At 37.5% G+C, this 27210-nt stretch overlaps 2 protein-coding genes and 1 non-coding gene across 4 annotated transcripts in view; all 3 read left to right on the top strand.

The window, feature by feature from the left end:
* The first annotated feature begins 1876 nt into the window (after positions 1-1876).
* Positions 1877-11260, top strand: il13ra1 (interleukin 13 receptor, alpha 1). Its single transcript, XM_039689963.2, has 10 exons — positions 1877-2156; positions 2380-2510; positions 5780-5954; positions 6466-6565; positions 6675-6853; positions 8168-8301; positions 8518-8662; positions 10019-10118; positions 10254-10347; positions 10596-11260. Exons 1-10 carry the CDS (start codon positions 2081-2083, stop codon positions 10707-10709), a joined length of 1248 nt encoding a protein of 415 aa, XP_039545897.2. The 5' UTR covers positions 1877-2080; the 3' UTR covers positions 10710-11260.
* A 710-nt stretch (positions 11261-11970) lies between these two features.
* Positions 11971-12044, top strand: trnar-ucu (transfer RNA arginine (anticodon UCU)). Its single transcript has one exon. It is a non-coding gene; the product is annotated as a tRNA-Arg (tRNA).
* Positions 12045-15046: 3002 nt separating this feature from the next.
* The window catches only part of kirrel1a (kirre like nephrin family adhesion molecule 1a), a 68241-nt gene continuing 56077 nt past the window's right edge, over positions 15047-27210 (top strand). The window contains exon 1 of one of the 2 annotated variants that reach the window (XM_089130349.1): positions 15047-15326. In XM_089130349.1, the coding sequence (XP_088986475.1) occupies positions 15278-15326 (49 nt within the window). In that variant the 5' untranslated portion in view covers positions 15047-15277. The remainder of the gene's footprint in view (positions 15327-27210) is intronic. The other variant, XM_089130354.1, reaches the window with a different exon arrangement.

Genomic DNA, 27210 nt, shown 5'->3' with positions numbered 1-27210 from the left:
GTTTTCAGACCCCATTTGTTCTTTAATTCCAAAGAGTATCCGATACCTTTGCATTGAAAACATTGAACACATACACATTTTTAAAAATCCATTTCCACATAATTTATGTCCTAGATGCCATTTAACACAATTCATTTTCATGCCTGCTTTCTGACAGAGACTCTAGAGGTGATTCATATATCTGACATGTGTACATAAAATATCAGCTTCAACGGTTCACCGTCATGACTAATGGCTGTCACTGTCATCACATAGGCCACCTTAAAACTATATCTGTCTAAATCAATGACAAAATGAAATGACAGTTATTTGCGCAATAATTTGTACAAGAAACAAATACAAGAAAATTGGGTAATGCTTTAGATTACAGCTTGGAATGCATTGTGTAAAGCGATTTTACAGTGTAACCTTCGGTAATTATAGTGTAGGCTACCTGTAAAGTGGTATTTACATGTAAGTAAAAGCACAAAAAATATTTATACTGTAAGTATTATATAACTATTGGGTAATTATTCTACTATTATGATATAACAATCTTGCATTTTGGAGCAATTTAGCAAGAACATACACTACGTACCTGTAATATATACCAATACATGCATTTATACAGTAATCTTTTTAACAAAGTGCACTAAAAACTGCAACTTTTGCTTAAATATTGGGGAAAGATATCTTGTTTCATTAGTGATGCTGCTTGTTACCCTGTTGTTCCATGTAGTTACAGGGTAAGTACAAAAAAAATAAATACACAATCTTATATCATTGTTTCGGAAACCTTTATTTGAGTGACAACTTAATTCAGAACACTTATAATGCAAGCTCATGTGTTTCTTAGAGGTGGAGCATTGAACAGCAATAACTACAGTAATATAATTCATACGACCCCAAGGATCAATGTCTTCTGAAGGAAGACGATTAGTGAGAAAAATTACAATATTTTTACTTTTTAAACTGTAGACTATTGCTTCGGAGTAACTGTAATGAGTTGTTTTTTAAATACATTTTATTTATATTAGATTGAGTGCATTTTTGTTGTACTTACCCTGTAACTACATGTAACAAGCACCACTTTAAATTACGGCCCGCAATGTCACACTTACCGTGTAACTACATGAAACAAGAGGGTAAGAAGCACCACAACCGTTTAAATGCATTGATATGTACTCTGTCATTTTTAAAAAGCCTACAGTGTGTATTGGTACACCATTATTACAGGTACGCAGTCAGTGTATATAGTTGCATGTATTTATTTAGTCATATGTGGGTACTGGGTAGACTGTTATACTGTAAACACGACCAAAATTTACTCATCTCTATTTTGTTTTTTTAATTTTTTTTTTGTTTTTTCCGTTGCACTGCAAGCCTCATCACCATGTGTCTGTCTATGTGTGTGTCATGGCAAAAACTACATTATGGGAACAAAATGTTCCCAAGAAAATGACAACCTCCGGGTATTGTCCTTGTTGGGAAATGTTTTGGTCCCCATGAGGAAAAAAGCTTTTAAGGCCTAATGTTTTTTGAAAATGTAAAAAATGGGGGAAAGAATAGAATACAGTTTGTACAGTATAAAATGTCTATATATGCAAATGTCTATATATTAAAGTCCCCATAAAACATGTAAACACAACGTGAGAGAGAGAGAGAGAGAGACTTTGGTGTGAACAAACCAATTCTGTTATTGTATAATTCTCTGATAATTTGACAGAGACGATATTCATAATTTAACTCGACGTGAAGCAGATAAATCCGTATAAACAAGGCAATATACCACAGAGTAGTGTGTACGTGATTCCTGGAGTCCTGAATTGAGTCACACACACACACACACACACACTCCACCCACTTCAGTCTGACAGAGGTACAGTGTCAGTCCAAGAAGCTCCAGTCAGTCTCACTTCTGTTTCGAGCCAGAGGCTGGCAGACGTGACTTTACTTTACGGTTGTTGAATTAGGCTATTATGTCGAGCACGATTACGACCACAAGTAGCCTGCAGTAAAAGAATTGCGTTTGGCACATATCAAAACGGGATTACGGGATTTCACATTGGATTTGACACTTTTTACTCAAACAGCCAACACGATGTATCTATTTTGGAATTTATCCCTGATGATATGCTTCTCTGTCTCAGTCATGTTCGTCGGGTCTGAGAACACAGGTGGGTTTAGTGCTGTTGTGTTGTGTGTGTGTGTGTGTGTTGTGTGTTAGTTTGGAATGCTTCCCCCTGAAATTTTCCTATGACAGCGCGTGCGGGATATCCTGTAGGCAATAATTCCCGAAACCGTGACGTCAGATACATTCTCGTCTGAACTTGCACACTTTCACTTGCAGTTTGTTCATTTTATATTTTTCTCTTTTTCCCCTTCTATTGTTCCTCTTAGAACTCCCTCCTCCGAAGAATCTGAACTTCATATGGGAAACACCTTTCAGGCTTAGTTTGACATGGAAAGAGCCGGAGGACTTGGACCCTTACTGTAAAGTAAACTACACTGTACAAGTGTATAAATCGCAGGTGAGACACCTCTTGAAATAATAGCCTATTCGTGATAGAAACTCTGTCAACTATTTTAAAAATGTAAAATCATACTTTATATTGCTATGTGGTCAGAGCTTATTCGGATTTAGTGATCAATATTATTATTATTTTAAGTCAAATTAAATTAAATAATTTTTTTCTATTTTATTTTGTTATTATCATAATTTTATTTTTTATTGTTGGAGAAAGTATGTGACCCAGTTAATTTAAAGATGTATTGTGACATTTTATGGTTCTCGTGAGTCGTGAGGAAACTGATTTCTTGTTTTGAAAACGTAAAATGCAGAAATATTTCTGTGATGGATAGGTTTAATGTTCAGGGGAGAGAATTACAGTTACAGTATAAAATACTTAATAACAGTACAGTATAAAAATGTCTGTGGTAAGTCCCTATAAATAAAACATGAAAACACAACAGTTTTAGACCATAGAAGTGAGGACATTTTGGCAGTTTGAGACTCCTTGGGAGTCTGGTTCAGGATTTTTATGGCCAAGACACACACACCTTTTTTTTTCTTTTTTCTTTTTTTAGTTAAAAACAAAAGAAACAAAAAAATAGCTTACTAACCTTTTTAAGCAACACATAGAATCAAACTTATTAATAGACACAGATGAAAAATACCAAACATACAAATTAAAAAGTGAAATAAATTCAAATGAATATCAGACACTAATATGGCTTAGAGTTAGACTATGCTCATCTATAAAATGTTATGTAACACAGCTATATAAAAACCTTGATATTGTTTTGATGACTTCTGGGAGGATTGATTGCCTCAAAAAAATGTTCACTTATTTACTTTAAAAAACAGACGGATCATTTAAAATGTTTTTCATTATTTTTGACAGGGAAAAAACAACAAACAAAAAAAAACATATATATAAACCTAGCACCTAAACTTTTATAGACTATGTGGATGACATTTTTCTCTCAGAGTATGCAATTTGCCGCTGTGTCCCGTGAAACTGCCTTTGTCGCGGTAGTACCTGCCCAATTTATGAGTGGCCCACCAGGAATTCTCCCGATTCCCCTGATGGCCACTCCGGGCCTGGGGTCAAGATTTGATTTTAGAGATAAGCTTATCTATAATTAAGTTAAGGGTTGGGTGTAGGTATGGTATAATGGTAAACAGTAACAATTAGCAATGAAGAAAATTGCCACATTGTCACACATTTCACTCAGTTGTATGAGTATTCTTAAAGGAGTAGTTCACTTTTGAAAAAACTTTTGATGATAATTGACTCACCGCCATGTCATCCAAGATGTCCATGTCTTTCTTTATTCAGTCGAAAAGAAATTATGGTTTTTGATGAAAACATTCCAGCATTTTTCTCCATATAATGGACTTCAATGGGAACCAAACGGTTCAAGGTCCAAAAGACAGTTTCAGTGCAAACTGTTCAAAGGGCTTTAAACAATTCCAGACATTGAATAAGGGTCTTACCAAGCGAAACGATCTCTCATTTAAAGAAAAAATAACAATGTTTAAGTTTTATAAGCACAAATGCTCGCCTTGCTCTGTTCTGTGATGCGCGTTCGTGACTCTCCTGTTCGAACTCGTTCATGAAAATGAACAAACTTTTTTCATGTCATTTGGTTCATTCAACGAATGAACGAGTTCGAACAGGAGAGTCACGAACGCGCATCACAGAACAGAGCAAGGCGAGCATTTGTGCTTATAAAACTTAAACTTTGTTATTTTTTCTTGAAATGAGCGATCGTTTCGCTTGATAAGGCCCTTATTCATCATCTGGAATCGTTTAAAGCCCTTTGAACAGTTTGCAGTTTGTACTGAAACTGTCTTTTGGACATTGAACCGTCTGGTTCCCATTGAAGTCCATTATGTGGAGAAAATCCTGGAATGTTTTCATCAAAAACCTTAATTTCTTTTCGACTGAAGAAAGAAAGACATGGACATCTTGGATGACATGGGGGTGAGTAAATGATCAGCAAAAGTTTTTTGAAAAGTGAATTACTCTTTTACGTCAAAAAAGGATAGATCAGATTAGCATGTGACCCTGACACACATAAATATGCAGGAAAGTATTTCACACAATTAAACAAGAGGCACAGAACAAACGCTGAACTGGAATTTAAGTCAATAAAACTGCATCAGGTCAGATCTAATCTACACTCAAAGTCTTCATTGTGTTTGTCATTTCCCCGTATATTACATGTTACGTTTCATTTTCATTTACACAGTGGCAACCCTTTGCCTTAAAGCCCTTTCATTTCCTGTTGTGGTCCCTGTCGATTGTTGTGGTTACAACTTACAGGAAATGTAATGGACATAAAGACCTTCTTAATCTACAGTATTTAGTTTAATAATTCTGCCAAGTACTAAAATAACTGACTTCATAAGAACCCTACACCCGTCATTGTGTTCTGTGGTGGCGTTAGCATACCAGATAAAACCCTCAGTGAGCAACTTATCCTTAGTACTTCCTTTCTTGGGATGATTTTCACACAAAGAAAATGTTAACTAATGGGAATGTTACATGTTGGACCAATTGTAAACAAATGCAAGGTTACAAATACCACCAAGCTTTCATCATACGTCAGATAATGGTGTGGGTTGATCTAGTTGGTGCCTGTTGTATTGATGCTACCGGTCTTACTGGACTCGCTCCGAACGGGATTCGAGCTGTTGACCCCCCCCCCCCCCCCCCCCCCCTGTGCTAACATCCAGTTTACAAAGTTCATAATATTTACTTAAATTACATTTTGGGGAATGACAGCAATGCAGTTTGTGCACAAGTCAAGAATAGAGATCTGCCAAAATAAAATGAAGAAGCTTATCCGGTTTTGACTTATAGGAGGGAGTTTCAGAGTTAAATTTCCTTCCTTCTGGAGAGCCAGTCAGGTTAGTAGAGAGTTTGACACTGTAAATCTAGGCTACTGTAGCCTACATATAATTAGAATAATTTTGACATTTTTCACATTGTAGTTGGAGCCAGTGTGTTCACTGCTTGTTCAACATGTAATTTAATTTAAACACAAACATTTCCTGAAATATATTTCACACATTTTACAAAACCATCTTATGTGTTGGTGCCTAGTAAAGAGGACAAGTGTTTATAAAGGAATTTATTTGACTGTTGGAAAAGGAATAAATGCTTTCATGTGAAACAAGTGACTCTTAGTATGAAGTAATGCACAAACACACCAACACAAAAGGAACACAAGTGCAAACATGCTGTATTTTATGTCAGTAATTAACGCTAAAATCCACTTTTATCAACAGGACTGTTCCAAGAAAGAACCAGATAGTTCAAAGACCTGGAAAGTCTCACAACTGGGCCATAAAGTGAACGTCTCCAATGAGAATGGACTGTGTATCAGTGTTTCAACGAACGCTGAGAACTGTGGAGACCGAGGCCAAAGCCAACCGGTGCACATTATCTTACCTCCACCTCCAGGTACTCACCACCATAGCCAACTATCTGATGGAAAACACTTTTTAAATGTTGATTCATTAGCAGTGGACTCAATTATTATCATGAGCAGTATGTTTATTAGTTTATTCAGTCTTGTGGTTGAAGTAGTTCAATTAGTTCATGTTTATCTTACCTTAAACATGACATAAAATATAAATGCAGTCCATAAAATCTCACAGCATTTGTCACTAAGTAACTGTAACATGGAGGCTGCAAGCCTATAAACATTAGTGTAGGAAAACTAATACTGGCTTTTGGGTGATAGATTAAAAAAATGGAAAAAAATCGATTTGTTGCCTGTGAGAATCGACCACATTTTAAAAAATGATTAATCGGAAAGTCTTTTTTTAAATTTTTTTTAAAAAAAAATAATAGTAGTATCGTACATCCGGGAACTCAACCATTAAGATTCACCTCTTCCATAATCCACAGATTTCCCTTTTTCAGTCTAATGTTAAGCACGGATTTGAGATGTGCACTTTATTTATTTCAGTGAGGCTGGTGACAGAACACAACTGTGAATATTCCCACAACAGGATGAAGGTCATTTGGAAACCTACTGATGTTGTGCAAGACCTCAGTTTTTATTACTGGTATGTAATTTTCTGTTTGTCTTACCATTGTTTTTTAGATTATAGTTTTTTTAATTTCTCATTTAAGTTCCTTGCATCCATGAATCGGTTGTAAACTTGTGTGTTTCAGGTCACCTGTGAGTGAGTCAATAATAAAGTGTATACCTGATGAGTCGATGAAGACTGGAGAATGTATCATACACAATGAGAAACTCAAGGAAATGATGGAAATATACTATCTGTTCAATGGGACTCACAATGGCATTCCTGTAAACAACACTATCGAGGGGAAATATCCAACACAATGTGGTAAAGATGCTCAATTATGGCACATTATTCATGGTTTTCACCTGATGTCACACTCATATAGGAACACCCATCTGGAGGGCAAAACAAGGCTTTCCTCCATTACCTTTTTATAAGTTCTAATGTAAAAAGACTAAATTCAAGATGTACTTTATTGATGATGCATACTATCCACTGGCAAGCAGAATATAAACGTGAAACATTTCTCATTAAAGACAATTATTATAAAGAAAGCACTCATCCATTTAGTGTATTGTGTGCATATTCTCTCTGCTCACCTATATAATATGCATCATCAATAAGTGGTCTTTTAATATTACTGTTTAGTACATTAAGGCACATGAAGTGTGTTTCACAAGTTCCCAAAACTGTTGTTCACACATTTTAGTTTTTCTTCTTTTGAGAGGTGATCTAAATATTCAGTTTTATGGATTTTTTGCCCTCCAGATCACATGACTGAAACTATGAATATCGAGTGTTGTCATTTTCACAACAGCAAACTATTTTTAACATTGATCACGTTGATGTGTGGTGCTACATTGAATGCAACCTTTATTTTAATCTAAATTAGAGAATATGAGCTACATTTTACAGTTTTTTCTAATGTCAGTTGCTTCTCCGATTGCTTAAAGGGACAGTTCACTTTGAAATGAATTTTTGGTATGCTTAGCTTACCTCAAGGGCATCCAAGATGTACTGTAGGTGTCTTTGTAGTTTCAATTTAAATATATTTTTAGGTCAAACTGAAATGTCATGTCTGACAGTCATATAATGGAGGTCTATGGTCACCACCTCAAAGAGCATGCACAGAGAAGTCCAAATTAAACATGATTTGATGACTTGTAAATGTAAGTACACATTGATGGCCTAAGACACGAAACGAGCGGTTTGTGTGAGAAAACGAACAGTATTAAATCGTTTTTACCTCTTGTAACCACAGCCACAAGCGATCTGAGGGTACGGGCGATTTGTGGCTGTGGTTAAAAAGGTAAAAACTATATAAATACTGTTTGTTTTCTCACACAAACCGCTCGTTTCGTGTCTTAGGCCATCAATGTGTACTTACATTTACGGGTCATTAAATCATGTTTAATTTGGACTTCTCTGTGCACACTCTTTGAGGTGGTGACCATAGACCTCCATTATATGACTGACAGACAAGAACATACTGCTAAAACAAAGACACCTACATCTTGGATGCCCTTGAGGTAAGCTAAAACATACCAAAAATTAATTTCAAAATGAACTATCCCTTTTAAGAAACATACACATAAACTAATGAATAGTCTCTTTTTGTTTTTTGGGCTTATTTTGCAGTGAAACTAAAGAAACCTCAGCTGAAAATCAGTAGAGAAGGGAAGAACCTCAATTTTGAAACATCAGACACAGATTCAAAAGAGTTTGATAATAACTGCTACAATTACAAGTACACATACAGCAAGTGCAATGAGGTAAACCCTTTTCTGTACTTTTATGTTTAATAATACAGATCCTCTCCATTCTCACTACAACTTTCAATACAAAAACTCTTCTGATGCTTAAGACTATAGCAGAAATGGAAAATGAAAGTGTTTATTTAAACAACACATGAGTCACATTTCAAGCATTATTTCAGCAGAGCCATGTTGTGGAACATGTTAAACTAAATATTTCTGTTGTGTTTACAGGAAGAGCCAAATACACCAGAAAACAACAAAATGACACATCAAGTGCAGTATGACCCCGCCTGCAAGTACAAGGCCCGTGTGCAGGTCCTCTTCTCCAATGATTGCGGATCAGGGGAGAGTGATCCGAGTGACGAGGTGGAATATGGTACGTCTGGACCAACAATGATCATCACTCTTTCTTTAGATTGTCAGTTTTAAAGGGATAGTTCACCCAAAAAGGAAAATTCTCTCATTTATGACATAACATTTTATCATGGTCGTTCCAAACCCGTGAGACTTTGGTTTATCTTTGGAACTCAAATAAAGAAGAGACTCGATCGCTTTATGTGAAGGACAGATTTAATTTAGGCTGTCATGTTTTTATATTAATAGTCCGCTTTGTTTACATGAATACACACTACTGTTCCGATATTCAAGGAGTAGTTCATTTAAAAAAAAAAAACTTTTGCTGATAATTTACTCACCCCCATGTCATCCAAGATGTCCATGTATTTATTTCTTCAGTCGGAAAGAAATTAAGGTTTTTGATGAAAACATTCCAGGATTTTTCTCCATATAATGGACTTCAATGGGAACCAAACGGTTCAAGGTCTAAATGAGAGTTTTAGTGCAGCTTCAAAGGGCTTTAAACGACACCAGACGATGAATAAGGGTCGAAACGATCGCTCATTTAAAAGAAATAATAACAAAGTTTAAGTTTTATAAGCACAAATGCTCGCCTTGCTCTGTTCTGTGATGGACGTTCGTGACTCTCCTGTTCGAACTCGTTCATCAAAATAAACAAATCTTTTTTCGAGTCATTTGGTTCATTCAATGAACAAAATGACTCGAAAAAAGATTCGTTCATTTTGATGAACGAGTTCGAACAGGAGCAAGGCGAGCATTTGTGCTTATAAAACTTAAACTTTTTTATTTATTTTTTAAATGGCCGATCGTTTCGCTAGATAAGACCCTTATTCATCGTCTGGTGTCGTTTAAAGCCCTTTGAAGCTGCACTGAAACTCTCATTTGGACCTTGAACCGTTTGGTTCCCATTGAAGTCCATTATATGGAGAAAATCCTGGAATGTTTTCATCAAAAACCTTAATTTCTTTTTCGACTGAAGAAAGAATGACACGAACATCTTGGATTACATGGGGGTGAGTAAATTATCAGCAAAAGTTTTTTTTTGAAGTGAACTACTCCTTTAATTAAATGTTTTTAAAAAAGTAGTCTCCTCTGCTCACCAAGGCTGCATGTACTAAAAATACAGTGAAATAATATTACAATTTAAAATACCTGGCTGTATCTTAAGAAAACCAGAAAGCTGAATTTTCAGCATCATTTCTCTAGTCCTCAGTGCTTTCATACTTTTCATACTTTTCATACATACTTCACTGGTGTGTTGTTTCATATTTCTGTGGAAAACTCATACTGACCCCAAAGCTTTGAACGGTAGTGTGTGTGTAGGGTCAATCGCTTCACATCCTGGAAATGAATGTTTTTGTCTGTGTTCTCGTAGGAGAGAACAGTGACCCGAACCTGCCTGTGTTGCTGGCTGTCATCATAATCCCGCTCATAGTTTCCTGTTGCCTGATAGTCTCTCTCGTGCTGCTCAGAAGGTGTTGAATATTTGATTTTCATTGTTCTGCTCTTTGATTTGAAAATATGAAATATGAAACAGTACTATTGCCTAGTAGTATTGATTACTAAGGCCTGGAATGAACTGAAATCTGAACTTGTTTCTCTTACTTCAGACATAAAGATATCATATTCCCAAAAATCCCAGAGCCAACGCTCCTCTTTAAGGGCATGTTCAACAACAACATCAGAACCACAGAGGATCTACGGGTAAATTGTGCAGAAAGTTATCATTCATTTGTTTAAAACCTCTCAGATTTACATATTGGCCTAAATATCGGTTGTGTTTATTTCAAAGTACATGCACGTATGTGTACTTTCAGTGTACTTATGAAAGAAATACTGGGTAATATAAGGTAACTACTTGGGCTAAGGTTATATTTAGGGCTAGCAGGACTGTATAATCCAAAATTGTATGATTATATTAATATTCTGGATTCAATCTCTTCCATCACCAGAGTCCTGAAGCTATCAGACTGTATGTCCCCCGTGAAGAAATCGTAGAAAGCGGGATAAGACTTGAACCAGACACATCATCATCCACGAACAATGTGCCACACGAGCCGAAATAACCATTTCTGATGACTGTAAATATCCAGTAAATCAGGATGGACTCAGGGTGCACTCGAAACTAACACTGACTGGACATTGTCTATGCAATGAAGACCAAACTCCTGCTGTCGGTTTCATCTGTTAATGAATGATGAATCCAGGCTCCACTTCCCTTCTTTTGAATGGACTTCGACCTCGTTTATATCGCATTTTGCTATAATTCCAGTAAACTGCTCCTCCTAAGACAACAGTGACGGGTTATCGATGAATGTATTATGAAGATAAGCAAAGCAATCAACTGACTTAACTGTGGTTGGATCTGATTAGGTATGTATATGGAGCCAGCGGTGTATCCAGAGGCCAGCGGATGACATAAGTGTCAGCACCATTAATATAGATCGATAGAAATACACTTCAAAAATATTCATGGAACGAGAAAACTTTTTGCACACCTTTTCTGAACTTTTCCATGCTTGTTTTTATAGCTGCATTTGTGGGCTCATGGGTGTTCTTGCACAGTTTACAATCTAAACGTAATGCTATATATATGTGCGTGTGTGTGTGTGTGTGTGTCTGTGTGTTATATACACACAGACACACACACACACACACACATATATATATATATATATATATATATATATATGTGTGTGTGTGTGTGTGTGTGTGTGTGTGTATATAAAAAAATGTCATTTTCTATACACTGTGAATTGTTTCGTGTATTTTAAAATGTGGTTTACTGTATACAGAAAATATTGCTTCTGACTCTAATGTGTATATACTGTATGTTGAAACAGGGATAGGGACAATACAATAGGGATATAGGCAAAATAACGGATTTAGAAAGACATATTCAAAATAAATAAATAAGATTATATTTTTTATTAACTTCCTTTTATCATTTCTGTCTCATGTCAAGTTTGAGGGAACATGGTGTGAGAGTTGGTGTGTTTAGAGTTGGACACATCTTTAAAAATCATTTAATTATTTGACAAATATATATTTATGTCTAATATTAAGTTCTATTTTTGTGGGGAAAATTGTAACCGTGATAAAAATATCTATATTTGAATTTAAAGTCTTAAAAAATAAATGTATTTTGATACATGAAGTCCGCCATGTTGGCTCAGAGCCGCAGTTTAGTTGTGCTAGAGCGCCCTCTACTGGCCGTCCGTGGAGAACCAAAATGGCGGCAGTGGTCCTGATGCTGCTGGATGCTGATGAAGGCATTCGCTGTTCAGTGTATCTCTAAACCGGGTCTGATCGACTTTTATTGGCTCGGTCTCTGTGGCGCAATGGAATAGCGCGCTGGACTTCTAATCCAGAGGCTCCGGGTTCGAGTCCCGGCAGAGATGCAGTGCAGCTCTCGGATGGGGCATATTAATTGCTTTTATTGTGCATTTTGTGCACATAAACGATGTGAGTGTAAGAGTTTAAGGCATCTTCCTATCTATGTGCGTTGACCAAAAGCATACAGAATAAGGTAACAAATGTAATAGCGAGATGAATGGATTTTATATGGACTGATTAACTGAATAAAACTCACTATCCAATCATTGCAAAATTGCATGCATCTAATGTTTTGGTTGGTGTGAAAATAAAATGCTAATATTTGCTAAATAATAATAATAATAAATGATGTCTTTGTCACATGTACACAGGTTAATGGTAACAGCGATTTAAAATGAGTTGAAGTGAAATTGTTTTTTAATATTATGGCAATGTTAATATATTGATATAGCCTACTAATCTTCTTTTTCTTTTATTTATAAAGCACATTTCAATACAATCAAGGTTACCCAAAGTTCTGTAGGCCTCCATAATATATATATATATATATATATATATATATATATATATATATATATGCTAATTTTAAAAATGTTAAAAAAAAAAATATTCTAACACCCAAATCTTCACTCAATCCCTTCACAATAAGCACATGTAATGGTTAAATGATATGCACAATATGCACATTTAACCTCATAACACATTTTTCATAATACCATGTTATTAATTTTATTTGAAAGAATTTTAATAAATTTAAAAAAAAAAAAGTTTATTTGTGTTTGTTGAGACAGAGGTAAATAAGAGATTTAAATTGAATATTTTAATGGGCCCATTAAGCGTTTTTAAATATGCATTAAGTAGCCAAGTCTGGGTTATTTTTTATGGCCAAAAAAGGTATCTTGCATTGAGGTTTGATTCTGGGAAGTAAACAGCCTAAGAAGTTTAGAATGATAACATTATCATACAGTCCAAATTCAGCCCACTATTTGAGATTCTGTCCAGCAGATGGCAGAGCAAACAAAGATGTGTACAGTATACGTTCAGAAAATCAACTCAGGGTTTTACATTTGACAGTCCAGCAATATTAAATGTACTTTTACTGCCAAACTGCAATTACATCTATAGACAAGCTTAAATGAATGCGTTCCTATATTTTCCATCATTACTGGCATATTATCCAGTGAGCTAATGCATATGCTGTCAACATTTTGCCCCACAAAGTTCTTCTCCTTCCAACAGGACTGAACGCACAGTGAAAAAATCTCTAGAATATGCTGAAGAGAAGAGAAGGTTTATTTCTTCGCCCCGCGGGGTCTGTTCTCTTTGTCGCTCTGGAGTTCTGAAGAGGGAGGGCAACTCAACTGAACTGGGGTGGGCAAAGGGAAATAGTGATGGTGAATTCGACTCAGTGCCGAGAATCGGTTCTTTCGAACGTTCGTTTCAATGAACCGATTCAAAAAACAGTTGAGCGTAAAAAAAAAAACATTCTAAGTATCGAGGAAAAGAATGCTCTTTCTCTGATATAGATAGACTATCTTTTTTTTGTAAATGAGTTTGTTATTTTTTTAATGAAAAAAATTCTGAATATTAATAAGTGGGCTATTATTTATCCTGTAGCTATAGGCTACAACACAACTCTTGGATTCAGTATTGGGTCAAAAACTATGCATGTTTAGCCTCGTACATGCCTGTTCTATTGACTACTTGTTGGTTAAATTTCATGTAGGCAATGGAAAAAAAAGGGAAAACATAGCTAAATGTTCCAATAAACCTCCACGTTGAAAAAAGAATTAATATTAATTTATCATTTATTAATTATACACTAAAATGATGAATACAAATAGTTTACACGTTACAAAAAAGCCATTATTAGTCACGTTATTTATTTTATCTATTAAGTTCTTATATAAAAGGGCCAGGGGCGTACTCTGAGGAGGCAAGGTTGGCAGTGCCTCCTTAAAGGGATACTGTAGACTTTAAAATTAATTTTTGGTATGTAGCTTACCTCAAGGGCATCCAAGATATAGGTGTCTTTGTTTCAATTTTGATATTTTTAGGTCAAACCGTTCTTGTCTGTCAGTCATATAATGCAGGTCTATGGTCACCACCTCAAAGAGCATGCACAGAGAAGTCGAAATTAAACAGGATTTAATGACTCGTAAATGTAAGTACACATTGATGGCCTAAGACACGAAACGAGCGGTTTGTGTGAGAAAACGAACAGAATTTATATCGTTTTTACCTCTTGTAATCACAGCACGTCCAAGTGATCTGAGCGCGCGGGCGCTTTGTGCCTGCGGTTGCAAGAGGTAAAAACAATTTAAATATTGTTCGTTTTCTCACACAAACCGCTCGTTTCGTTTAGTGTAGATTGCATTTTTATTTAACCAGGAAAATGTGATAGGCCTAGAAATGAATTTACATTTGAATTATATTAAATGTTTATTATATATTTATATTAAATGTTTATTATATTAAATGTGGTAGGCCTACCAAGTGTGACATGAATTTACAATTGAATTGTTATATATATATATATATAGGCTAATATAAAGTAATATTATTCAGAGATGGTAACAGATGTCGGTTAACCTTAATTACCCGGATCGGACAAAGAACATAGAACCTCTTCAAATAACCTCTTCATAACGGTCTAAAAGTTAAATAGGAAAAAAAAAAACACTTAAATTTTGAACGATTCTTTGATCTGAAATCTAAAAGCAAGTTTCTGATTCATGAGTCAGCGAGTTATTTGACTCGAAAACTCGATAGGACAGACCCCGTTCGATTTGTGAGCGAACCGGTTCATCAAAATCACTGAAAAGATTCGGTTCAAGAGAACGTTCATGAATTGGACATCACTGAAAAGAAACAGAAAGGGAGGGAGCAGCTGCTGACACGAGAGAGAGAGAGAGAGAGAGAGAGAGAGAGAGAGAGAGAGAGAGAGAGAGAGAGAGAGAGAGAGAGAGAGAGAGAGAGAGAGAGAGAGAGAGAGAGAGAGAGAGAGAGAGAGAGAGAGAGAGAGAGAGAGAGAGAGAGAGAGAGAGAGAGAGAGAGAGAGAGAGAGAGAGAGAGAGAGCGATGAACAAGGAATGTGCCACTAATAAGAAGCCGGAGCGTCGTTGAGGACGCAAGAGAGGAGGGCAAAAGAAGGAACGGCTGAAGAAAAACGACCAGAAATGCGTTAAAAAGTATCGAAGGGGGGACAAAAGGGGCAATACACAGCCAACACGTGAATGGAAGGATTATAATCCACCGTTGGAGGGATTCTGACGCTCCCCATGAGGAGATTTGAACCATGCATGGACTGCTGCTGCTTCTGAGTTTGGCGTTGAGTTTCCACAGAGGTAAGAGACTCGGCTTAATGAACCGCGAGCTGAAAGTTGTGAATGTGTGAGAGTATATGAGAGAGAAATGGGTAAATGTAGATGCACTGTGGCTCTTATAGCGTTCGTGTGTCCGTCCGGTCATCAAGGTGCAACGTGACCTTTGCGTTCCACGCGCAAAGTTAACGGTGATGCCGTTCGTTCGATCCCTCTATGACGTGATGACTGAAAACTCTGCCAGTGCGGAAGACTGAGGAACGGCGGTCGCTCCCGTCAAACATGTTCTCGTCATGAGAATACAAAGTAGACGAGAGGTTTGAGGACGCGCGCACATGCACACGCACACGCGCACGCACGCAGGGGTTCTTTGACAGACTCCCGCATAAAGAAACGCACCACTTCGTTGTCTTTCCCCGGGCTGCTGTAGGTAATTCAGCACCTGCGCATCATGTCTGACACTCACAGTCAAGTAGCCTACGTTTCATCACAGAAATTTCCCTGCATATCGCATGGCCAATTAATGTTTTGCATTGTGCAAATCCAGGTGCGCCTGAATTAATGTATCCAGCGAGTTGCTAGGCGACAGCACAGAGCTCTACCTGTTAGATTACAGCATCTTTTCCCGTGATCGCGCCTATGCGGACACCCTCCCTATTGTCACACACTGTGCATGTGTGTGAGAGGGAGAGAGCAGGTACATACTCCATCATAGGTGAGGGGCGTGTTTTTGTCCCAGGAAGGTAACGAATGATGTAACCCATTCTCATAAGGTCCAGAATCAAAGCAAAAATATGCATATTCGTCGAGAAATACCTTTTTGAAGACAGGCTCAGGTGCTTTGAACGTCAGCATGCGACAAGATCTGGGAAGAGTTGTCTTCCAGGGATACAGACATGGCTTTGTTCTGCATCACACAACGTTTAAAGCCATTAGAAAATGTAGCAGAATGACTCACTAGAATGAATGAAAGGTATAATGTGCATTACAGGTAGCAACGCATTAAAGGGATATACGTATATTACACACACTAACATGAAAATTTGGTCGTTTTGTCATCAACCTCAGTGTTGTTCCAGATAACTTAGTTTTGTCTGTGGATAAACAAAAGGCAGGATTTTACACGCATTTAAATGAATTTTCAAGTCGACTGCATTGGTTTTGTTGGAACAACTGTACAGTAACGCACACTCGCTGATGTCATTTGTAATGATGTATTGCTATTATGTCTTAAGGTGGAATGAATTATCAGTGTTTATAAATGACGCCTCAGCTCATACAGTAAAGCAACATGACTTTGCGTGTAAATTGGCCCTTTTTAAACTGTAATGACTTTTCTAAGGTTAGCAGAGACAATAGTGATGACCTCACAACAATACAGCCATTGTCCTTCTAATAACTGTTCAATGATACTGTACGCAGTGTAGTAATATAGGTCAAGATTAAGCACACATTGTGAAGCATAGTAACCTGCTGAATAGACTGAAGTGAGTACGACTCCATCTGCACTTACTGTAACGGTGCACTCGATTTTCGTGATGCATTAGAAATTAGACCATGTTGCAGATTCTGTCCAGGTAATATGTGGATAATTCAATTTTCTGTGACCCTAGCTGTGTATTTTTTCCCTGTGGTTTGTAATACATTCTTAAACATGTCAGGTGTTGTTATATTTGTGCATTGCGCACTCGTGTATAATGAAGAGGTTTATAATTTGTCCAGTGAAAAGCCGTTGTAATGTGAGTTTAAGCATCAGGCCCTCTGCATCATAGCAGCCAGGAGTCTTTCAGAAGCAATACCTCAAATAAAACATGCAGCAGTCCCATGAAACACTCTGTGGCATGTCCTGTAACTTAACCTTTTACAAACACAAAGAACTGTTTTTTATCTACATCATACTTTGATATTGTGTTTTTACTATGCAGGATGTCTCTATATTATTCCAAATCTTTGTCTTTAAAGAATCCTTATGCATCGGATCAACAAAGAGGTCATTTGTGCAGTGTCAGTATGATTTCCGTATTTCTTATGGTTAAAGTGCCCCTGTTATGCTTTTTTTTTTTAATATTATCTTTCATGCTGTGTGTAATATAGCTGTTTGTGAATGTAAAAAGTCTGCAAAATTTGAATTATAATAAAGTTATTGTCTCCTAAAAGAAAGAATCGATTCTGAACGGCTGAAACGAGTCATTAGCAATTCCAGTCTCACTTCTGGTTACAAGCCTACATAACTAAGAGAAAATATTGCATAATACCCATGAACAATGCCTATTTTTCCCCGCCCTCAAAGACCAATCAGAGCAGAGTAAACCAATCACAACAGACTGGACAATTTGACCAATCAGAGCAGAGTAGACCAATCACAACAGACTAGGCCTTCTGACCAATCAGAACAGAGTAACCAATTACAACAGACTGGGCCATCTGACCAATCAGAGCAGAGTTGACCAATCACAACAGCCTGGGACATCTGACCAATCAATCAGAGCAGAGTAGACCAATCACAATAGACTGGGGGGTCTGACCAATCAGAGCAGAGATGACCAATCACAACAGACTGAGACATCTGACCAATCAGAGCAGAGTTGACCAATCACAACAGACTGAGACATCTGACCAATCAGAGCAGAGTAGACCAATCACAACAGACTGGGGGGTCTGACCAATCAGAGCAGAGTAGACCAATCACAACAGACTGGGGGGTCTGACCAATCAGAGCAGAGTAGACCAATCACAATAGACTGGGGGGTCTGACCAATCACAACAGACTGAGACATCTGACCAATCAGAGCAGAGTAGACCAAGCACAACAGACTGGAGGGTCTGACCAATCAGAGCAGAGTAGACCAATCACAACAGACTGGAGGGTCTGACCAATCAGAGCAAAGTAGACTAATCACAACAGACTGGGCCATCTGACCAATCAGAGCAAAGTAAACCCTGACCAATCAGAGCAGAAAGGAGGGGTTTAGCGACACCAAATATTCAAACAAATTGGTTTTCGATATAAAATGAGGTGATGTGCAAATGTTACGTATATTATGAGAAAATGTAAGTGTTTTTTGAACTTGGATGATGTAAATCCTATTGTAGGAGACAAAATCAGGAACATTTAAAATAGCATAATAGGGGCACTTTAAGATATATATTGATATATATCACTTTACAACATAAGCTAAGGAGTTTTTGTCCAGAAAAAAAGGAAATAAAGCTACTTTATTTTCTTCCACGCATTACCGTATAGAGCTGTGGAATAATAGGCAGAAGAATAAAACAAATATTCAGTTCCTGTTCATGGATATCTGTGTTCCTGCTGAGTTCAATCAAACTCACCTGAACCAGATAATTACCGTCTTCAGGTAAATCACAGGCAGGTGTGTATGAGCAGGGTCAGAACTGAAGGTACATCTCAGAGAGCAACACTGAACACACCTGCTCTGTGTGTAATGATAGCTCACAAAGCATTGCATTCACTATCCCCATGTTGTCCCAAACCCATTTGCTGTTTTTGTCCATTGAACACTCAAGGAGGATCTTTAACGAATCCTCATCTATCGAGCCCCAAACACACCATAACCCAACCATAAATGTACAGTAGTTTGTGAGACTCGTGTGCTCTTCTGCAAATTTTAGAGCCAGTTTAAAACTTTTTTTGTCCGTTCAATGACATTCATAATTGGTTATCAGCATTCTTCAAACTATCCACTTTTAGGTTTTGAACAACATGAAGGTGAGTAAATGATGACAGAAGTTGTGTCAGAATTGAAGAATTGGTTTGCGGTCTGCACCAGTTTGTTATTTATCTAGTGCATTTAATGCAATAATGCAAATCGCTGTGTTTGGCCATTTTGAGAATCCTGGCATGAGCAATGCATTTTCTTTTCATGTTTTTTAAAATAATAAATGTACTTTTTACATTTGAACCTTTAAGGCGAGACACTACAGGCAAGAATATTTTTTTCACGCATTTATCACTTTTAAGATTTTGTGCTTTTTGGCTTTTCATAGTGTTTTTTTCTGACTAGGTGAAAGAAAACATCCAAAATACACTTAAGTTTTAAATCTTTTATAGCACTTTATCCATTTGCGTTTGTAGATTTCAATTACAGTACACATCTTTCAAAGGCCATTTTCTCAAAATGAGTTTTTTATCCAGCACTGCATATCTATATTCTGAAGGTTTCTACAAAGGGCTTTGTTCATACATAATCTTCCTGTTTTTATACAACATTTTATTCATATTATAATTTATTTTTTATTCATATATATAATTTATATATATATATATTGAAAAAAAAAATAATTCTGGCTGCTGACAGTTTTTTTCTAATTTATATTTATGAAGTGATAATTTTTTTTTTCAAAATTGATTTATCTAATGTTCAGATCTTTGTTCTAGAAATGTATGCAAATTAGTGCATATTAATTTAGTGCCTCATGTGCATATTTAAATGTAACATTTCAGAAAACTTGTAATATACATTTTTTTTTTGCAAATCATGATGTAGTCAATTAGGGCTGTCAAACGATTAATCGCGATTAATCGCATCCAAAATAAAAGTTTGTGTTTACATAATATATGTGGGTGCACTGTGTATAATTATTTTATATATATATATATATATATATATATATATATATATATACACACACACACACACACACACATGCATATATTCAAGAAAAAAATATTATTTATATATAATATAAATTATATATAAATCTATATACAGTATATACATGAAAATATTTCTTTGTGTGTGTATTTATATATACACAAAATAATTATACACAGTGCACCCACATATATTATGAAACACAAACTTTTATTTTGGATGCGATTAATCGCGATTAATCGTTTGACAGCCCTATAATCGATCAACTGGGGTAGTATGGTGAAATCTATTAGTTTTTTTTTTTTACCACGTTTATCAGGGGTGTCTTTCCTTAAAATGACCATCAAGACCCCTGAGCTCCATTAAGTTGTGCTTCATAGTTGTTTTTAAAGCTTCCTGTGTGATCAGTGGACTAAGAAATGCATATAATCAGGGTCACGTAAACCTAAAACCAATCTAATGTATGGCTTCCATTTAGCCAACATGCAATTCAGTTTCACCCTATATATTTTCTAAATGCAAGTTATTGATCTTATCGTGAATGATTCATCCATGCGCATTTCATTTTGGGAAATTAGTTTTGACCTTGTATTTTTCAACCAGGACGATGACGGACTTCCCTCTGGTGACGTATGCCGGGCTTGTCCAATGATATAGTCCGCTTAAACCCTGCACTTCCACAAACCAACTCTTTTTCCCCTCGATTATCTGTTTTACTTGAACATGCGTCACATTGCAGGAGAACAGACCTGTCACTACTTCTGTTTCATCACGACTTCGAGGCCGCGAATATATGAAAATATGTAGTTTTAGTCTGAAGGTGAGTCTGTGAGAGAAGACGGTCCTGGGGACAGGTGGGTGAAGTCGAGGCACTGAATTGACAAAGATTTGAGTTTTCTTTTTGTTGTTGTTGTTTGGGGGGGTGAAGGGGGGACCAGAGGGGGGTGTGCTTTAGGCCAGAGGGAGAGAAAGCCATTATTACTCATGCCCGACTGCTCTCATAGAAGAGGCTGCTCACACCCTCTCTTTCTCTCGCTTCCAATGAATTCGAGGGGGGAAAAGTTCAAAGGCCCGGGCTTAGACGAGGATCTTTGAACCCCCCTCGCCTCTTTTAGGGGCTCCCACATCCCATCTCATTGAAACCATTTTCAACATGCCATGTTTCCCTTCATCCACATTGTGTGTTTTTTGTCAGCGTTAACCGTTACTTTGTCACGTGGCTCAACCGAATATGAAAATTCCTCCATCATGTACTCTCGTGTCATAATCTTTTCTTCAGTTTTTGGGAAAATTGTAAGAATGCACCAGCCCCCCCCCCCCCCCCCCATTCAACCACAAAGAATAGCAGGAGCTCTCAAGCTTCAAAAACCACCGTGAAATGCCAGAAAAGTTGTCCATACGACTTGTGTGAGAAGTCATTTATTCTTTATCTAGTCAGTTCTTTTCAATTCATCAGTTGATCCGGTTCACAGCTGAATGTTAACGAATTCAGATCTCGAGTTCAACTCGTGCATTTTAAAGGTCGGACTGCATGAGACATGTAGACTACTTTTAATGATGCTTTTCTTTCTTATTAAAGTTTGAAAGCTCCAGTTCCCATTCTGTATGGACAAAAACCAACCCTAAGTAACATTCTTCCAAATTTTCACAAAATAAACGGTCATGTTGTCATTAAAGTCCGATTGTCAGAACTATCCCTTTAAAATGTGCCTTAGCTCCTGCGTTGCACATCTCTTTCGTTCTTTCTTTCTTTCTTTCCAGAAATGGTTTTGTCGAGTGGCCCCTTGTTTTGGCCCTCGCTCTGCTTTTCATTCTTTTGTCGTTCCTCACTCCCTCAGTCTTCTCATTTTTCCCTTCTCCCTCTTTCCATCCCCCAGTTCGTTTCCCCCCTTCCCTCTTTCTAATAAGTTCCAGATGTGTTTCTTGCATTCCTGTAGTCAGAGGAGAGGGGGAGGGGTCACGGAATGGGAGAGGGAAACAGGGACAGATGAAAAAGAGAGGGAGAGAGAGAGAGATGGAGAAGCACATGAATTAAAAGGGAGCGCATGATGAAGAGGCCACTCTGTACTCTAGACCCTGATGAGATTCTCCTCTGTTGTGTGTGTGTGTGTGTGTGTGTGTGTGTGTGGGGGGGGGGGAGTTTTTCAGACATCCCCTCCCCCACTGCAATGGAATGTGGCTGATGATGATGGTGATGTCATTTCTCCTTCTCTGAAGTTTTCAAATCAGGGAGGGCCTATCGACGAATTCGGCCAATCAGCCGACTCGCAATAAAAGCCACTCACAGTTGGGGAGACAGCGAGGCGTTCTGCATCAAAAAGCATTATTACCGCCGGTCACCCAGTGAGGTTGTGGACCAAAATATGGAGCTGTTAAAATGCTAGCTGTTCCGGCGCTGACTCAATACAAAGATGCATTGTGAAGTCAATGGGAAACCAAAATGGACCCTTTGACTTTACTAACATATGTTGCTGGGCTTATTCATTAGTGCAAGTTGATACAAAAAGACAATAAGAGCACACTTTTTTCAATAACGTTCAATTAATGAAACAATGAGCAATACTTTTACAATTTATATATATTTTAACTAATGATATATATTTACTGTTGTTCATTGTTAGCTCGTGTTTTTTTTCCATAAGACACTTATTAGGCCTATTAATTGAACTTAAAATGTTAGATATGTATGCGGTAGTGTAAGTATGTATAAATTAGCATTAACCTAGATTATTAAACGCTATAAATACCACCCCCTGTGGTGAAAATCAGGCTTTTAATGTTGTTTATATGTCTATGTGCACAATCACTGGATTCGGATGTGCCTTGTTGATTTCCGACATTCGTATCCTGTCTGCTGAGGGAGCATTTTTTAGCTTTCGGACCTTTGTGAACCTTTACGACCTGCAGTCGCGCCCCGGAAGTATAAATATCAACATTTCAACTTCTTTATTATTATATAATCGTGTTAATTACTGATGAAATCCCCCATTATTCATGATTCTTCCATGGGATTGTAGTTCTTTCCTTCACTGAAGCAGTTCAGTACACAGTCCCTTTGTCGTTTGGTCCTATTTTCAAGTACTATTTTGCTTCAAATCAAAGTTTGAAATGTAGTGATTCACCTTAAAGAGTAACTAAACACTTAACCAACTTTTCATTTATATTTCATTTATATTATAACTTTTCAATATACTTTTCGTTATATTGTTTTCCACAATATATGGTGTAAAAACGTCTTAGTGCTGCCCTCTTCAGGTTGAACGGTGGCTACTGCAGTTGAATTTTCCTATTGGATGTTCCGCACTTCGTGACCTACGCAGGTTTCAGCTCATCACGCGAGCTACGCCCTTGGCAATATAAAAACCATCTTGTGTCGTCAAAACCAATGTAGCGAGTCAGGAATTGGAATTGCGAGTATTGAAAACGATCAGGATAGAGTCCCCTCTATCTCCGCTGGGGTGTGCCCACTTTTTCAGCATTTTCAAATATTGCCAGTGGGTGGAGTCAGGCTCTGACCAGGGGTTTAGTTACCCTTTAAGAGTTAGTTGATTTGGTCCATGGGTTAACTTTAACATTTTTTTAATTTGGAGGGGGAAAATACTTTTGTCCATTGTAACGCTCTATTGCCAGTAAATTATTGCCTTAATTTTTAGTTGAAATATAAAAAATAGTCACAAATTTTCACAAAACTTTCCATGGGAAGTTAGGATGGGGACTTTGGTAAATTTAACAGGAATTAATGGGGTAATTTATAAAAAAACTATATCATATACAAACATAAATATAAACACAAGACATGTATGCAAACTAATACAAATAATAAAAAAATACATTTTAACCGATTCTTTCATTTAACGACAAAAAAGCATGAATTTTGAATATATACATTCCATGTGTTTGTTTTAACCAAGATAATTTTTTTTTTTAAACAATACATTTCAGTTGTTCCCTGTTATAGGCGGCTAATATGCAATTTTACACATTTTCAGTTTATTCCCATATATTCTCATTCATTTCCATGGAAAGTTTCCAACATTGCAATTTCCCATGCAGAACTTTGCAACCCTTCTCGTAAATGCATCTTATTTTTTATTTCGGAATAACACTGAAGTACAGGAAATGGGGTTGTGAACGTCATTTTCATGTTTCAAGCTACTGATGAATGCATTAAGAGCGCGTAAACAACATCAATCAGACATTATGACTCTTGGCTAGTTACTCGTCAGCTTTAGATCGGCATTGAAGGAGATTCCCACAGTTGAGTGCAGCGCTTGCTTTTTAAAGACAAGTCTTTTCCATTCTTTTGCATCAAAGTACGTCAAAGTCATAAAATAAAAGGCATATGATGAAACCGCTTCTGAGAGCGAGCTTAATGTCAGGTTGTGCGTGTTTCCTCATATGCATACACACACACGCACACGCACACACAAACCACATCTGGTATTCTCAGCCTCTTGATATTTGTTTGGAAAGCCAAATATTTAGTGCACCGAAAGGACGTCTGTGAGGTATTAGGTAATACTTCAAGCCTCGGCCTATTGGAAGTGGACAGTCCTTCCAAGCATTAGCATAGCGCTCTGCTGATGACCCTTGAGGTTGCCATGGTCACTGTATGTAATATTATGTCAATGTTCCCACAGTAGCCATGGCAACAATAGCCCTGAATGCGATTCACGCAAATAAATAATGTTACAATCTAGCTCTATAAACCGTGTAGAAGCGGCGGCCGGGAAAGGAGTGAAAAGAGGGGGAAGAGTAGAAACCAGCGAGAAATAATTTTCAAATAGATCGGTTTCTATAGCAACGACTGGGCTGCACGGATCGAGGGACAAAGAACGCGAAGGAGAGAAATGAGGGATGGAGGGGGAGAAAGAGGGAGAGAGGTGTGAAGAGGAAGATGGGAATGAGTGACACAGGGAAAGAGGTGTTTCTCCTCACTGTCAGGAATGGCAAGGGCGAATCTAGAGAAGCAAAGCGGGAAGATGATGAAGGGAAGGCGTCGGATGAGGCTGCGGACAAATAGGAGACGACAGGAGGAAATGTCGACGACGGAGACGAGAGGGACACTAGACCTGTAAAAGCAAAGAGCTCGTACACTGTTAGCTAGTAACTGTACTAACAGGCTCCCGGAGTGATTTAGGTCAATTTTTTTCATTGCAGTTGTTGGAAAGGAACATTAATTGTTTAAAAAAAGCAAACCTCATGTACATGCATATACATTCATTCTCATTTGCAATCTCAAAACATTGGTTAATTGTTAGGGATGCACCGATGACTTCAAAAACGCATGTATTGAGGCATGCTAGCTAGTTTATTGCTGCATCATCAAATCATCTACACTTAACATTGATTGGATCCATTTGGCCAACAGAAATAACAGAACAAAGATGCGTGTGAAATAAACAGTGCTTTTCACGTAGGTCTACAAAAAATGGAATAATGTAATCAAATGTAAGATAACACTGCTGTGTGAGGTCAATATAATCCCTATTAAATTTACAACAAATTTGCGATCGTACGTACTCTGTGAATAGGCATTTTACAAAAAAAGACATTTATCAGATGCTCAGGCTCTGTTGTGCAACAAATCCTCCGCCATTGTCTTGTCATTCATCTTGCTTTACTCGCGTCACGCGATCAGTGAACTCTATAATAGTATTCCAATTCCATTCCTTATTTTATATAATATTCAAATAATATTCGAATATTAAATGCTAAAATGTATCCTATTATTAATATGTACGGCATTACACATGCTTATGGATCGACAATGCCACTATAGCATGTTTTTGTTGTTACACGTTCGGTCCACTAGAGGGACATATAATACACATTTTATTCGTGCTGGATATGGTTGAAGCGCTTCTGATGGTTTTCGGCTGATATCTCCACGAAAACATTCTGAAATTTGTATTTTTCTTTTCAGTTCGAGTAGATGGTTGCGTTTTTCGCTTAACATGTGCGCTTTTTACGTCGTTAAACATTTAAGGCCTGTATACACCAGGACGAATATCAGCGCGTTATTCGTCAGCGTTTTTTGTGTTCACACCCAAGCGATTTTCGCTGACGATGAGCCGAGTGAACATGCAAATTCATTCCCTGACATTAGAGGGCGCCAATTTGCTCTGCAATACCCCTCCATAACAGTTTTCTTTTATCAAGATGTTTGTAGTCCCTGTCGCGGTTGTCATATTGTTCCTTATGTTGTTATATTGTTCCTAGCACCAACGAGAACAGCAGCTCTACATTCATCTTGCCTCACATCTTACTCGTCTTATTTCTTCCTGACTGTGTAGACGGCGACGCTACTTGGCGTATCTCTTCTTCGCCGTTGCATATGTTTGCTCGGCAAGACCATTTTGTGTTTGAGCGCCCCCAAGTTGTGTTTTACTGTAACTTCAGAAGCTCCAAACACGTGAGGAAAAACGGCAATCTCATTGTTCGGATAGTTTTTGACGTAGTGCGTCAAACTAAAAAAACGACCCCGAGGTGTTTTTAAAAAAAATGGCGCTTTTACGAGTGGTGTTTTACGCGTCGGTGTGCACACTCACATTGGCGCCCTTTGTTTTGTCACGAGGCGTTAAACGCCGGCGAATAGCACGCGTGAAATTCGTCCCGGTGTGAACAGGCCTTTAGGCTACCATTTTTGACAGTTGTTATGATGATACACCATGGATAACGTGCACACTTGTGTTACGATTCAAAAACTTTATTGTTGATCAGACGAAACAAAGGCATTTCATTTTCACATGCGTGTAAGCCAAGGCGGCGAAAAGTCAAGATTGCATATAAAAGAACATTTAAAAAATATACATAAAAAATAAATATTCGAATAGTATTGATTTTTTTAATATTCGAATTATATTCGAATTTCGGAATTCGTTCCAACAGGCCTACTCTCTCGCTCACGCTGGATGGGCAGAGTAAACTAGAATGGCCTACAATTGAAGCGACCGTTATCCAACTATCGGTCGGCGATATCGCGAGACAGCTTTTCACCTCGACGAGAAATCTCGTCACATTTTAATATCGCGCGATCTCGTGGCGCTGTCTAAAATTTAGCTTTGAGTACCAAATTTAGTTCTTTTTCAAATCTCCTTGCTTAGCAAAGCTTAAGAGCACGGGCAAAGGATAAACTTTTGTGAAGATGCAGCACTGGCCCGATCGGGACAGTGACAGTTTCGGCAATTCTCATCGTTCATGCTGCCACCGGGCCATCGGCAGTCTCTATTGTTGAGCCCTGCTGTTTTTTGTACTGGTTTCGTTTTGTTTTGTCAAGTATTTATTTATTT

This window comes from Pimephales promelas, chromosome 1 (assembly GCF_988280905.1).
Source record: "Pimephales promelas chromosome 1, fPimPro1.hap1.1, whole genome shotgun sequence".
Classification (NCBI taxonomy): domain Eukaryota; kingdom Metazoa; phylum Chordata; class Actinopteri; order Cypriniformes; family Leuciscidae; genus Pimephales; species Pimephales promelas.
Note: the sequence above shows the minus strand (reverse complement) of the source record. Positions and strands in the feature narration are given on the sequence as shown.